Below are 15,580 nucleotides of genomic sequence, written 5' to 3'. Positions count from 1 at the left end.
TTCAGATGAGAGTAAACTTACAGTACCAGTCAAAAGTTTGGACACACCTTCTCATTCAACTACTTTGAAGAATGTAAAATATAAAACATATTCTGGTTTGTTGAGCATTTGTTTGTTTACCATATAATTCCATATGTGTTCCTTCATAGTTTGGATGTCTTCAATATTAATCTACAATGTAGAAAAAAATAAAAATAAAGAAAGAAAAACCATTGAATGAGAAAGTGTGTCCAAACTTTTGACTGGTTCTGTATTTTAATAAATAACTTTAATAACAGTAAATAAATGACAGTAGGTAACGACGTCATGGCACATTGCATTCTGGGTAGTGGTCGCCTTGTCTTAGGATTCCCGTGGTTGTTTACATTCATTCATTCATTCATTCATTCATTTATTGTGTTAATGCGACACAAACCACTGGACTGACAGTTCACCGTCCAACATTGATGAAACTAACAAATGTTTGTTTTTGTTTTTTTGAAAACAAGCTACACACATTGCTTGTACAAAAACCTTTTATTTACCCGTTTTTGTATTGTTGACATACATTTAAAAGAAAATAAACAAAACTATCTACAAAAGATAAGCTATCATTCATTTATGATTGTTTTGTAAAATCCATCCCTTCCCCAAAGAACACCTGTTATTCATTAAATTTAACATCTGACTTATGCTTTTTTCAGCAAACCAAATGTCCTGTTGCATCAACTTTGTCCCTCTTGGTCCAGGTGCTCCCATTTTGCAATGAGTAATGAGGAAGATGGTGGGTCAACTGAGGGTAAAAAGCTGCCTGAGGATGTTGAAATTGATGGTAAGTATTTGGTGATGGAGAGAATCTCAGGGGGGTTAATAAAGATATGGGTGGATCATTCTCCAAATCAAACATGGTGGAACTGGCTGCATGAAATGGCTTAAATTCACACTAAATATCCCATTTCTGAACCTGAAGCACTGACTCTGCAGACCCTCTGGGAAACTTCCTTCTTTCAGGAGCATCCTATGGAGGCCTGAACCAAGTCAAACTTAAAGACCAGCCTCTATTATGGAACATAATACAATTTCATCATGCAACATTTAAAAATCTTTTTGTAGGGCTTAACCAATCTTAAATTAAAGGCCACACATGCTTTCCCTAATTTATCAGCTCTTGATATTTAAAATACTGCAGAAAGTGTCCTATTTTGCAGTGTGGCAAATGGGAAGTTGGAACATCTTAGGTTAACGTTTACCAACTTTAAATATGCTAATGTTGATCTACTGCCAGTGGATCAACTATTAGCGCTTGTGTGTCACTAGTTACTCCAATCAGTTACGTCAGTTGAAGACTCTGAAAGCCAGCAACAGATCAGCTAACAACAAATAACTTTCCTCATTCCTCAGCAGCTCACTGACCCTGTGGTGCCTGTGTTCAGTTTTTGTTTTTAAACACGGTTAATTTAGTTGGAAGGAAAAAAACAATATAATCAGCAACAATTAAATGTCGGCTGCTGTCTGAGTTAATTTATGACACACAAATTCCTTACCTACCTTGAACTGCTGGAATAACATGCTAGTTTGGCTTCAATCTGGAACTTTTTTGTCAACCAGTGATGACAAGTATTGGGGACAAAGTGCATTGGAGGACTCAAAAGTGGTGTTGTTTCATATCCCAATTACAGTAGCACTACTGCTGATACCCTAACAGTTAATTATGGGTAAAAAAATAAAATAGAGCAAGTGAGCATAAATGACATACAGCGGGTAAAATAAGTATTGAACACGTCACCATTTTTCTCAGTAAATATATTTCTGAAAGGTGCTATTGACATGAAATTCTCACCAGATGTCGGTAACAACCCAAGTAATCCATACATACAAAGAAAACCAAACAAATAAGTTATGTGTAATAAAATGGAATGACACAGGGAAAAAGTATTTAACACATGAAGAAAGGGAGGTGCAAAAAGGCATGGAAAACCAAGACACCAGCTGGAATCTATCAGTAATCAGAAAGCAATCCTGCCCCTTGTCAGTGCAAATTAATATCAGCTGGTTCAGTACCAACTGATGGCCTATAAAACCTTCGCAACCTTATTGTTGCAAAACATACTGATGGCATTGGTTACAGAAGGATTTCTAAACTTCTGAATGTTCCAGTGAGCACTGTTGGGGCCATAATCCGGTAGTGGAAAGAACATCATTTCACCATAAACCGGCCATGACCTGGTGCTCCTCGCAAGATTTCTGACAGAGGAGTGAAAAGAATTATCAGAAGAGTTGTCCAAGAGCCAAGGACCACTTGTGGAGAGCTTCAGAAAGACCTGGAATTAGCAGGTACAATTGTTTCAAAGAAAACAATAAGTAATGCACTCAACCGCCATGGTCTCAACCGCCATGGTCTCAACCGCCGTGGCCTTTCCACTTCCGGATTATGGCCCCAACAGTGTTCACTGGAAAATTCAGAAGTTTAGAAATCCTTCTGTAACCAATGCCATCAGTATGTTTCGCAACAATAAGGTTGCAAAGGTCTTGAGAGAGCTCTTTGCTTTTACCCATCATGAGATGTTTCTTGTGTGACACCTTGGTAATGAGACACCTTTTTATAGGCCATCAGTTGGGACTGAACCAGCTGATATTAATTTGCACTGACAAGGGGCAGGATTGCTTTCTGATTACTGATAGATTTCAGCTGGTGTCTTGGCTTTCCATGCCTTTTTGCACCTCCCTTTCTTCATGTGTTCAATAATTTTTCCCTGTGTCATTCCATTTTATTACACTTAACTTAATTTCTGAACTTATTTGTTTGGTTTTCTTTGTATGTATGGATTACTTGGTTTGTTACCGACATCTGGTGAGAATTGCATGTCAATAGCACCTTTAGAAATATATTTACTGAGAAAAATGGTGACATGCTCAATACTTATTTTACCCGCTGTATAACCTTTGCACTATACCCATACTGCTATGCAATTTACAGTAACTAAATGTAAATATGTTTTATAGTAAATTTATAGTTTTTGTTGTTGTATTTAACTATTAAAGATACAGCTTAGGCTAACAGTATTCATTCTGGATATCCACAATGCAATACAGTCCAATACACATGAATAGCAGAAGTGACGTCATTTTTCCTAGGAAGAATATCTGAATTGTTAATTTTGACTAGGACAGATTGAATTAAATATATATCACTCCATAAATAAATGCAGTGAACGTGCAGGCAGGCAGGAAGCCCATCAAATAACTTCATTACATTACAGTTTTACAGTACTGCGACAGCCGCATATACTGGATTTTGTTATTATTTTTGTCAGAGCATTTTATTTTTTGATTGCTGTCGGAATGTAATGTTTCTTAATTACAGTACCCAACATAGTCATTCAGTTGTAATGGATATTTAACTGTTTATATGTCTCAATGATTTTTTTTAAAAATCTTTATTTAACCCAACTTATCTATTTGTATAGCACCTTTCATACCAACATGCAGTCCAGTACTACAAATAGAAACAAAACAACAATAAATACAATTTTGCAGACTAAAAAAAAGCAATATGACAATTAAATGTTCAAAATAAAAGCCGTTAGATTGAAAATAATGCTCAAAATAATGTTAAAGTAAAACGATTAATGCTTAACAACCAAGGCTATAACATTACTCCAAGTTAAAAGCCAGATCAAAAAAGATACATCTTTAATTTCCTTTAAAAATACAGAGAGAGGTTGCTTTTCCAATATACTGTATTTGGTTTTAGTTTAAAGGAAGACAAACAAAAGAAAACATAAGAGCAACTTATTCTTCATAAAAAAACGATGGTATTAATAAACAAATAAAAACTCTCTGATTTTTAAAAGGACTGCCACTTCATGTTTTGTTGTTAAAAGCTTAAAAAACAAGAAAATATGTCAATAAAATAAAAATAATCTACATTGCTGTAAGTAAGTTTATAAGGTATTCAATCCACTAGGCAAAAGTGAGACATCTCGATGCGGCTGCGATCTTTGGCTGTACTCAGGTGAGCAAGTCGTGACGACACAAACCCCGCCCCCTCCATGACTCACAGGTCGTCTCTCCTCCTCACATCGTATCATATTGCTTCGGGACACAGGTGTGAAAATATCGTCTATGGTCATATCATGAATGAAGAGGACTAAGATGTCCTGACTGAAGGGAGAATTACTTTTCTGATGCTGAATGTTGTGAGAGTCGACACCCGTCCTGGAAAGGTAAATTAAGACCCGAGTTGATATAATCTTTATTTGTGTCAATTACTTCTTCTTCTTTTTTTTTTCTTTTTTTTTTTTTACTGTCCTTGCAGCTTTCAACCTAGTTATGTTTATCATTTTTTTTATGGCGTATTTATTGATTAGTTTTATTGTGCGTAGTAAGATTGCAGGACTTGACACAACATGAACACATAGTTATGCAATGAAATGCAGAAACTTGCAATGATGTGCATTCGACTTACTGCCCTTGAATTACTGAGCATGTAATGCTTAGTTTATATTTAAAGGTGTGTATGGTAAACACACTTTCTGAGGCCATGTATGATGAAATATTGGATTGTAGTGTAGTTTTTTTAATTTTAATGTTTTAAGACATAACAGAAAAGTAGTCAGCAGTTTCTAATTATGAATTTATTAAAGGAGATTATGACTCAGCTGCGTTTCTGCTGAACGCTTAATCAACCACGACATTGTTCTTATAATGTCTGTGGAATGTGCTGTACTTGGCCAAGTTATATTACAGTCATATATTAGCTGGTACACTAGGGAATAATACAAACATAATGGTGCAGAATTTAAGCATGTGTCTTATAATATACCGGTGTGTTTTATTTTTGGTACAGATCATAATAATGTAGGATTTGCCGTTTAGCTTGTTTCCTAAGAGATTGTATTGTATTGCCTCACTTCAAATGAAAGATAATTATTCCCCCTTTGTTTTAAATGTAAAGTTTATTCAACTCGAGTCCTTTAGATGGGTGATTAGTTATGGGTTTCAGTGAGAATAAAAAGATGAAAATCTGCAAATAAAATGTTAAAAAAGTATTATAGTACATATGAAATACCCCAGACAATGCTTAAATTGAGCGTAAAGCTGAATATTAAGCGTTGGGTATCATGTTTAGCTTCTAGTTCTGCTTTTCGGCTGTCAGACTTGTGAAATACGCCTCATCCAGATCCCGCCTTGCTCAAGTGACCATGTTACAACTTGTCCTTAGAAAAAGTTTTGAAGTATGAAACTGCTTATTGTCACTGTAGTTACTGTAAACCACAAGCAATAAAAAAAAACAGTAAAAAGGTGTAACCTTCTTTGTGTCGTCCTGTAAATTATAGGCTGGAGTAGTCTTTCCCACACCTTCTCAGGTGACTCTTTGTATTGTAATTCAACATTGCAACAAAGATCAGAGAGTTTGAAGCAGGGAGCATAAATCTGCAGCGCTCACTCTGAGCCCGTCAGTCAACCTGAAGTCAATTTCAGTGTTGTTATCACGAGTGCCAGTGTTTCAGAAGTCTGTGTGTTCGTGTGTGTGTGTGTCTAAGTGTTTGATCTTTATCAGAGTCAGTGGAACTGAATGAACATGAGCTCCTTGGTAAAAGGAAGTACATACCAATAGCCTAAAGGTCGTTTGGTTGATTTCAGAGTGCAACAATAGTGAGTGGGTTGAGTTTTTTCATTTTTTTAAATGTAATTATCCCTGGCAATGAACATTTAGGGCTGAATTATATTTCTGAACTGAAGATACAAGGTATGTTTTTACAGATTTAACACACTACCATCAGATTTGACAGTTTCTTCTGGTAAACCCTGTTTCATTTTGGAACGAGCCTCACCTTTGATCTGTCTTTGTTAAGTTTTTAACTTTTTAAAAAAACTTATTAACCCATTTTTCCCTTTTTGTTGCAGATCCCTTGTGTGTTGCTATCAGTCAAATCAAAGGTTTTATATTAATTTTCACATATTTTTATAGACATTATACATTATTACACTATCAAGTAAAGACTGCCCGTATTTGTCACTTACTTGGTGAGCACAATCGTGAACAACTGTATTTGGTTGTGCTCACTGTTTTCCCTTCATATCTCCTTGTTTTAGGTAAAAACAAGACACACGCCCTTTTATATTACCTCAATCCCCACGAGCCGGGGATCTCCCGTTGTTTTTCGGGGCACACAGTGTGACAGACAGTTCGTCCGAGGATGAGGAGAGATCTTGGGGTGGCATTGCTCTTGCTGCTGTCTGCAGCTATAGAGTCCAAAAGTAAGTTGAAAGGCTTTAATGACATGACGATATCTTTGGCTCGTAACATGTTGTTTAAAGGGTCAGTTGACTCAACATACCTCAAGAATATTACTTACCTCTAGTTGTTTAGAGAACTAGAAATACAGATAGTTTTGGTTTTACATGTCTTAGTTTGGATATCTACCTTTTGAGTTGTATTTACTGCTCATAGCATTGAAAATGTCCCTGCTGCGGGACTAATAAAGGATTATCTTATCTTATATTTACATCACTGCCCAGAGAAAGTGGTTTTATTTTGAAAATCAACCTTCATGAACTGGGGTGGATGAAGAAGTCTTACATACACATACTTCAAAACCTGGTCAGTTAAAATAAAACTATTTATCTTGCGTAGCTAGTTACCATTAAAGTTAAGGTTCATCTTGTTGTTTAAATCATGCAAAAGTTTCTCTTTTTTTATTCTATTAATGCTAAATTGGGGATTATGTGCTTATGTTTGTTCGTGACATGTGTTGCCAGGCACGTCTCCACCAGGGAAACCAGTCCTGCTCGGCTGCAGGTCCCCCGACAAGGAGACGTTCACCTGCTGGTGGGAGCCGGGCTCCGATGGAGGGCTGCACACCACACACCGTCTGTTTTACGAGAGAGAAAAGTCAGTTTTATTATTAAGTTTTATTTTGAATTTAATTTTCATTTTGGGAATTTCTTTTTTTGCCTTTATTCAACAGGTCAAAGTAGAGAAAGAGAAGAGAGAAGTTATTGAGAAGTTATTGAGAGTGAGACACAACAAAAATAGAACCAGGGTTTCAATTCCAGTATTTTCTCTTAACCTCTAGCTCACCAGATGCCCCATTAAGACTCTGAGTTTATCACCCACACTAAGAGCAAGTGGAGGTAGAGCTTCTGTTGTTGAGTTATCAGAGGTGTAATGTTGTATACGGGTGAGTGGAAAAATACCGGCTCTCTTGTTCCCACACTTGTGCTCAGTCATCTGTGCACAAATCTTTGTTGCTGTGCAAGAAAACCTGCAGACTTCAAACGCCTCACCTGTGTAACCTTCACTGGCATTGGCCCTGGGGAAAAAATACCAAAACTGCTTTTATGACCAATAGTTTTTAAGGATCGACAGCCTCAGTTGGTTCGTCCACCCCTTAGTTTTGGTCTGACATATCATGACAACTACTGGATGGTTTGCCATAAACTTTGCACACACAGTCAAGGTCCCCAGAGGATGAATCCTAACTGGTGATCCCCGGCCATTGATGTTTACTAATTCTTTGGTTTATGCCCATTTACGAGCAAAACTAATGACTTTCCCATCAGCCTCAGCTCTGTTTAGTTCTAATCATCAGCATGTTAGCGTTTTAAATGTGAGCATGCTAGCAAGTTGCTGTAAATATGAATCTGTGCTTTTAATGTAGCCTCACAACATTATAATACATTAAATGTCAAGTTTGGTCAAAAAAAATCTGATTATAAAAATCTGATTATTTTCATATCAAGGAAACTATGTGGACAACACACACCTGACTCTTTTCTGATTATCAGTCCAGCACTGTGCTTGTTTATGAAATGTCAATATGTATTTACTGTCCACAGCACGGCTTCACAATGCTGACTGTCGTACATGTATGTTAGGCAGAATGCCCTGAGCAGTGTTTGCTGCTCAGTAAAGGTCCTGTTTTGTCTTCGTACAGTTTGGAGGGAACGCACGAGTGTCCGGACTATAAATCGGCAGGAAGGAACTCCTGTTTCTTTGACAAGGAACACACCTCCATCTGGGTCTACTACTACCTGACTGTGATGGCCTCCAATGCTCTGGGGAATGCCACTTCAGACATCTTTAAGATGGAAGTGATGTATATTGGTAAGTTCTGTTATTCCCCCCCCAATAAAGAGGATTTAATTGAGTTGAATGAATCAAACTTTAGGAGAGAGTTATTGAGATTCACTGACACAGATGCATAGAGTAATTCTAATTAAAAAAAAAATTAAGATTGAAATAACACAGTTTCATCTTTATTCAAATTAAAGCAATGAAGGTAAGTTTTAAAAAAAAACCCATAGCAAATAGCAAAGACGGTATTTGAGGGAGAATTTCATTGAAACAAACTTTTGTAAATATCCTCTAAATGTCTTTTAAGGTTTTTTTTCTGGGCTTTGGAGGAAAATGTAGAATATAATTCCTGTGGGTTTGGCTCTGTACTATACCACTTATTGTACTATGTCTAAAAACGTAGTGACCTCCCTTTGACTTTTTACAACATTGAACCAAAGTGAATATAGTTAGGATTTTTCAACAATGATCAAATGACTTAAAATGACAAATTCAGAATTTAAAACCTCTCTCTTACAAATTACTACTAATAATAAAGAATAACTTAATCTGCGTAGCTTAACAGTGTTTTGTGTCACACTAGGGGTGATACACTTTGAACTATTGACAACCCCTCAATATGTGTATTCATCAGAGAAGAAGACGGCACGCAGCAGGAAGTTATCTGTATTGATTCAGCTAATGATTGGCACAGTTTTATTGGCCGTGCAGCCTTCGAGAGTTCAGTAAGGAGTGGAAAAGTACTGAGAGGCGGACACAAGGCACGAATAAAACCTGAACAGAATGAGGCGGAACCGGTTTGTGTAAAACTTGTGGACAGTCTCGGATCAAGTTTCACAGCTTTTGTTTGGTTATGCAGGCAGTTGTGCATGTGATCACCATGTACTGTACTGACAATAGGTTTACATGTGGAGCAGAGTCCAGTCCCATGTGAGAAAACAGGAACTCCACTGCATTAGATTTTGACCCAGGGATCTAAACTCACTGAACATTCAGTTTTTGCCTCAATTAACCCTGTAAAAAGCATCAATGTTGATCTGTGTTCAGTCCACCGCTTTGTTCCAGACTGAAATATCTCAGACTAAACTATTGAATGCATTGGCATGAAATTTTGCACAAACATTCATGATCCCCAGATATGAACCATTATCTCTTTCATGACCCACTGACCTTTCTTCTAACACCTCCAACAGGTCAGTTTTCACTGATCCACTGAGATATCTAAACCAATATTTGATGGATTGCTATGAAGTTTGATACACACATTCATGTCGGTCTCAGGAAGAATTGTAATCACTTTGGTGACCCCCCCTGACTTTTCGGCTGTTGCCATCATCAGTTCAAGGTTTTAATTTGTCCAATACTTTGGTTAATGACAGACAGATACCAAACTAATGACAATACCATCAGCAACACTTTGATTTTAGTGCTGATTAAAAGCATACTAAACTAAGATGGTGAACATGATTAACATTATACCTCAGCATGTTAGCATTGTCAATGTGAGTATATTAGCATGCTGATGTGTAAAGCACTGATAGGATGGCTCTGGACTCAGTGTCTTGTTCGGTCTCGACAGTGAAGCCCGATGCTCCTGAAAATGTGACGCTGCTGGTGGAGGAGAGAGAGAACAGTCCATATCTTCTCATCAGATGGGAGCCTCCCTCTAACACGGACACCAAGTCCGGCTGGGTCACCGTTAAATATGAACTTAGAGTCCAAGAAGACAACAGCAAGTGGACGGTGAGTTTGAAATGTTGTATTCCTACAAAATAGTTTGAACTTAAAGAGTATGTTCCACAATGGGGTCAAGTATTACAGCTTTGTTTTTTACATTTTTCAGTTCCCAAAACAAAAGTTGTTTTCGTTGAATGACTGTTATTCAGGACAGAACAGCGAGTACCTATGAAAGGGCTTTAAAGTCTCAAATTGACAGGTCTTTTACTACTGGGGCCAACGCTAGACCATAGATAAATCCATGATATAAATGTTTTCTAACCCTGTTACAGGTTTGTTTAGAGCTGAAACTATTCGTCGATGAATTAATCTGATTATTTGCTACCACAACAGATAATCAGCATCCATTTTGATGGGAAGGAGAGAAATCTCGCTTGATCTGCAGACGGCCAAACAGGAAGGAATTAAACTTCCTATAAATTCCAATCCCTCAGGAAGAGAGGCGGGCTTTAAAGCAATTTCTCCATAGTGGTATAATCGGGAATAGATTTTTATATGAATCAAATTCTCAGTACGAAAACATGAATAGCCCTTATTTAAATCACTCGGTCCTTAAAGTTATTGGATGCACTAAAAGCCACAGTTCAGAGTTATTTACATTGTGTGAATAAAACACTGTTTTCTGTGCTCTATGGGCCCCATGGACGGTAAGATCACCTGAGGATCTGGGCATTTTCAAACTTTTTTTGCCTCATGCGTTACTAGGCAATTTACATAGGGATGAAAGTATGATGCTGTATCCACTTCTCCTTCTACATCCACGATAACTTCAGTCAGTTAAACATTCAAGGTGTTCGCCAGCCAGTAGATGGCAACAAAGGACCTGCCTTCATGACTGTCAACAGGAGTGTCAACTGACTTGACCTAATTCCATACTACAGACTTTATACAATAGTATACACTATGTGCTATATAAACATTTTCTTGATATATAATGATTGACAATTAGCCTATATTAAATCAGTAAACCAGTGCACCCTAATTCAGGTAAAATAAATGTTTTTGCAACTACTGTTTGAACCAAATGTGAGTAAAATCTGGGTAAGAGGACAACGTCTTTTTTGTGTTTTTCTCTAGGAGTACCCTGCCGGTACACAAACTCATTTCACCCTGTACAGCCTCAGTCCTGGGGCGGTGTACACAGTTCAGGTCCGCTGCAGGCTAGACCACGGCTCCTGGAGCGAGTGGAGCAACTCGACCTGTGTGAAAATCCCTAACTGTAAGTCTCCGACGCGTATTGCCGAAGATCTTTGGCTTTATGACTAGGAGGCAACAAGTACTAATATTCCCTGAAAATGTTTTTTTAATATTTTATTTAGATCATCAGAATATGAGACCATTTTGGATAATGGTTTCTATCCTCTCTGCAATGCCACTAATAACAGCAGTGTGTATCTTGGTACTGAAGAGGAAATCGTATGTATCTCCCGCAAATAATATAAATAACTCCTTATTTAAAGGCAAGATGATGGTGTTGACTCATGATTAACTTTCTTTTGATCTCCAGCGTAAAGCAGTTTTTTCTGCCCCCGGTTCCTGGTCCAAAGATAAGAGGTGTTGACGCTCAACTTCTCAAGGTATTGTGAATCTGCTATGTTTTTCCAACGTATCCAAAAAGTTGCTTTTGACACGATAATGGTGATGTCATGATTTAATTGATTAACTCTAACTTCCAGAGTGGGGGATCTAAAGAAGTCGACAATGCCCTGATGGTCAACCAGAGCTTTCCTCCTATCTCGGCCTGGAAGGACCAAATGGAGGAGTACCTAATTGTGACAGAAAATGACGATGGGCTTCCCTCCAATTCTCAAAAAAGGAAGAAAAGCTTCATTATTCCCGCTGGCTTCAACTTAGACTTGGAGAAAATCTATTTTGATGCGACAACAAAATGCCAAAATGCCTGGGAAACGACAAAGGAAAGATATGAAAAGGATAGCTTTGAAGTAGATAACACCATCCAACCCTTAACAAACATCGGTTATGTGGATATTCAGAGACATGTGGAAAACATCCAGGCGGTGGATGTAAAACAGGTGGACTACAGCAGAGTGAAAGAGGTGAATGGTGAAAATATTCTCATCTGCAAAAAAGAAAACGTCCCATTTGAGAGCTCTGGCTACATTGGTGTTCGGATACAAGAGAACACACCAGAGGAGTACAGCAGGGTGAAGGAGGTGGACAGGAACAATATGGTCATTCTGCAGACACAGAATGTGTCGGTTGACACTTCCAGTAGAGAAAAGGAAAACCACTACACAGACTGTGACCTTCTGAGGACAAGAAAACCTCATATGTGCACAGAACTCATCGAAAACGGATATGTGGATACCATCCACCCATCATCAAATATAGGATGAATCGCTATGACATTTAGAACAGACATTCATGTTCTCCATATGATGAATCAAAATGACTTTGGTGATCCTGTGACTTTTCCTCCAGCACCACCATGAGGTTGACATTTTATGCCTCCGCGTCAGCCGCATTACATTATTGGGTTGTCCCTCCGTCTGTACGGTCCGTTGTCGTGAGCGCAATATCCCAGGAACGGGAACAAACGTCCACTTGGACTCAAGGATGAACTAATTAGGTTTTGGTGGTCAAATGTCGAGGTCACTGTGACCTGATGTCTGGCCCAGTTCTTGTGAATGCAGGAACACCTTGAGCAATATTTCTTCAAATTTGGCAGAAACGTCCACTTGCACTCAGCGTTGAACGGATTAGAATTTGGTGGTCAATGGTCACTGTGACCTCACAAAACATGTATTTGGCCATAACGCAAGAATTTTGATATGTCTAATAAAATGAAGTTTTTGGACAGACATTTTGGACGGATATCAATGTATGCATGCATGACTGGTATGCAGAGACATACAATTGTGATAGTTCTAGTTGGTTTTGAGTTAAATTTGTACTGAATGTGTTGTTGGGAAACTTGCTACATATACGCATGGTCCCTAGATAATAAACCTTATATTTATAAATATCATTATCTGTCAGCATCATCATGTCAAAATTCTAATTTGTCCAATACTTTGGTTTGTGACCAAATACCTGAAAAACTAATGACATTCCTATCAGCCTCAGCTGTACAAATTCACAAATTGTAGCATGCTAACAAGCTAAACTTAGATGGTGAACATTGGTTAACATTACACCTACTAGTGCTAAACATTAACTGGCCTCACAAAGTCTACGCTTTGTTTTGTTGGCTAACAATTTAGCTCTACAGCTCAGAGGATTAAGCGTAATCAGGATTCTTGTCAGCAGGATCAATTAATCTGTTGGTTTTGGTCTTTTCGTGGGATTTGTTGAGACCAAAAAGAGATTAATGAAATTATTATATTATGATTTTGCAGTCTGCTGGTTCATTTATCTGGGATGTGCAGAAAAGAGACTGGACTGCTGTGCTTCTTTCAAAGTCATCACACTACGACAGAACATTTTAAATGCCATCTTCTGATGTCTGGTCATACTTGCTCATAAGATTGTGCTTTCATTTAATCCAAAATAAACAGATTGAAAATAAACATAATAGTAGTCCAATCAACTCAACTGTACTAATTCTGCAAGATACTTCAAGATGCAAATGTTTTTTAAAGTAATAATTGTTTCGAAAACTCGTTTGACATATTGAGTTTATTCCAAAATGTTACACTGAGTCTAGAGGCGACTTTATATCACATCATACAAGGGATTCAAAAAGAAATCATCTTTAGTAAAGTATGATAAAGAGAATTCAAATGTGTGGACACATCTCAGTGTTTGGTATTTTATAGCAGGTGGCATTTTAAAATATTAGTACATTGCACATTTTAAGCACCATGTGTGTTGTTGTTAAATCCTGGAATCATTTTTCTGCCTCAGTTTAAGGACTTAAAGAATAAACTATTTGTAAACTATTGTTTTAAAGTGATCTCATGGAAGATGTTTCTTCTTTTCTTTCACCCAAATAAACAAAATGTTTGAGTAACTTTCAGATATAACTTAAAATATTTTCAAAAATGCTTTATTCAGGTGGGAATTCAATTGTCTGTAAAAGTTTGAAACGTTAATCATATACAAATACCCCCCAAAAATCTATATCTATTTAATTTTCCTTTGTTCATTAATGACCCACATTCACTTAAAGTAAACACTGCATTTGTCCTCTTTATTAAGACGACACTCTACATTGATATTTTGCTTGAAAACAAAAACTCCAAATTGTCCTATGATTTTACTTTGCAATTAAACATGCAACAACTAAACCATCATTTTTTCCCCCCATTGGTTGTATCTCTGTTCTCCTAGGAAATTGAGCATACAATCCATCATACATTCAGAGTTTATACTCAAGGACTTATAAAAGAACAAAATCAGGAAGTACATCTTCACAATAATTTTCATCTTACTTCCTTTGTTTCAAATCTTTATGCATGTTCCTATTGTTTCACAGTTTGTTCTCTCTTTACCACAGAGCGTATTGAACCATTGTATAGCATTTAAAGAAACAGTTTGAAGTTTTGGTAAATACGCGTATTCACTTTCTGCTGGTGAATTAGATGAGACAATTGATACCCGTCACATTTCTGTACACTAGCTAATTATAGTCATATTTTGTTTGTTTGACCTGAAGCAAAACCAAAGAGAAAAGTACTGAAAACATCATTTTTTTTAACAGCTAAGAGGCCAGGAATACTCCAGCACATAAACTCCCTATATGCCAACAAATATTCGTTTTGCACTGATAAAACAAATTACAAAAATAATGTGATAGTTTGCAAGCCTAATAGGTGCTTAAAGGCTATCTTCTCATCTAACTCAACCACAAAGCGGATGGGCATATTTCCCTAAATGTCAAACTATTGCTTTAAGATTCATATGATATAATCTAAGACTGTGTAGAGACTTTTTGAATAGCAGGAAATAATGAATCTCTTGTCAACTTCCTAACAACCATCTTCCTCTTGCTTCCTGTAGATTTGTACCAAGACTGGGCATTAACCCAATCCCATTCCAATTTACAATAACAATAAGATTCACTACCACATATGATTTTCATAGGTCATAATCATACATTTCCCTCCTTCACAAACTTAATTTCAGTCCCCTGAGATCTGATTTAATTAATTTTGACCATCTCAAATCGTCATTTATTGCTTTTGAATGCATGTTGCCACCTAGCACTTTAGATTACTGTAATTTGTTTTATCATTAATCTTTTTTTTTAATAGAGTTTATTATTCCTCACTATGTCGATCAAAAAAAAAAAAAGAAAAAGAAAATCACAAACAGCTTTTTAACCAAGTCAAGTAAACAGCAGGTAATGTTCCTTAACATTATTTTGCTCTTTTTCCTATTAAAATAAATCAAATGCTACCATTTACACCTATCACAGGTAGTACTACATTACATGTTTAGTACTTTGGTAGTCTTATACAAATAAAAAACACAATCAGGATTAAAAAATAAATTCTCTAAACTCAACAATAGATGTCCCATGGTGACCAAGGGTTTAAGACTGTGGGTCAAATAAGGTTCAATTAGATTTTGAGCTTGTGAAATGATGTAGTAAGTATATCAACCTTTGTAAATCTGTAAAAAAACCAAGTTGTGAATATGATATACATTTGGACACAACTTATATCAACGGTAAAGTTACACAAATGCTGAGAATAAAACAAGTAGTTTAGTGAGCATCTGAGTGCCTGTGTGTTAACAAAATGCACCAAACTGGCTCCAGGTAAGACGTCACCACTGAGAATTGTTTAGTTCTGTGTAACTGGTGGATATTATACA

At 36.9% G+C, this 15,580-nt stretch overlaps 1 protein-coding gene across 1 annotated transcript; it reads left to right on the top strand.

Moving 5' to 3' along the window:
- Window positions 1-4,080: 4,080 nt before the first annotated feature.
- prlrb (prolactin receptor b) lies at window positions 4,081-12,174 on the top strand. Its single transcript, XM_054610570.1, has 10 exons — window positions 4,081-4,205; window positions 5,890-5,922; window positions 6,079-6,243; window positions 6,745-6,877; window positions 7,923-8,092; window positions 9,642-9,805; window positions 10,877-11,018; window positions 11,119-11,215; window positions 11,307-11,376; window positions 11,476-12,174. The coding sequence occupies exons 3-10, from the start codon at window positions 6,183-6,185 to the stop codon at window positions 12,154-12,156; spliced, it is 1,518 nt and encodes a 505-aa protein (XP_054466545.1). The 5' UTR covers window positions 4,081-4,205; window positions 5,890-5,922; window positions 6,079-6,182; the 3' UTR covers window positions 12,157-12,174.
- The last annotated feature ends 3,406 nt before the right edge of the window (window positions 12,175-15,580 follow it).

This window comes from Anoplopoma fimbria, chromosome 13, assembly GCF_027596085.1.
Source record: "Anoplopoma fimbria isolate UVic2021 breed Golden Eagle Sablefish chromosome 13, Afim_UVic_2022, whole genome shotgun sequence".
Classification (NCBI taxonomy): Eukaryota; Metazoa; Chordata; class Actinopteri; order Perciformes; family Anoplopomatidae; genus Anoplopoma; species Anoplopoma fimbria.
Note: the sequence above shows the minus strand (reverse complement) of the source record. Positions and strands in the feature narration are given on the sequence as shown.

Coding starts and splice junctions, on each gene's coding strand:
- prlrb (XM_054610570.1), top strand. CDS start 6,183: ATGAGGAGAGATCTTGGGGTGGCATTGCTCTTGCTGCTGTCTGCAGCT. Junction 8,093..9,641: donor GATGGAAGTGATGTATATTG/GTAAGTTCTGTT, acceptor CGGTCTCGACAG/TGAAGCCCGATGCTCCTGAA. Junction 11,019..11,118: donor CTGTGTGAAAATCCCTAACT/GTAAGTCTCCGA, acceptor TATTTTATTTAG/ATCATCAGAATATGAGACCA.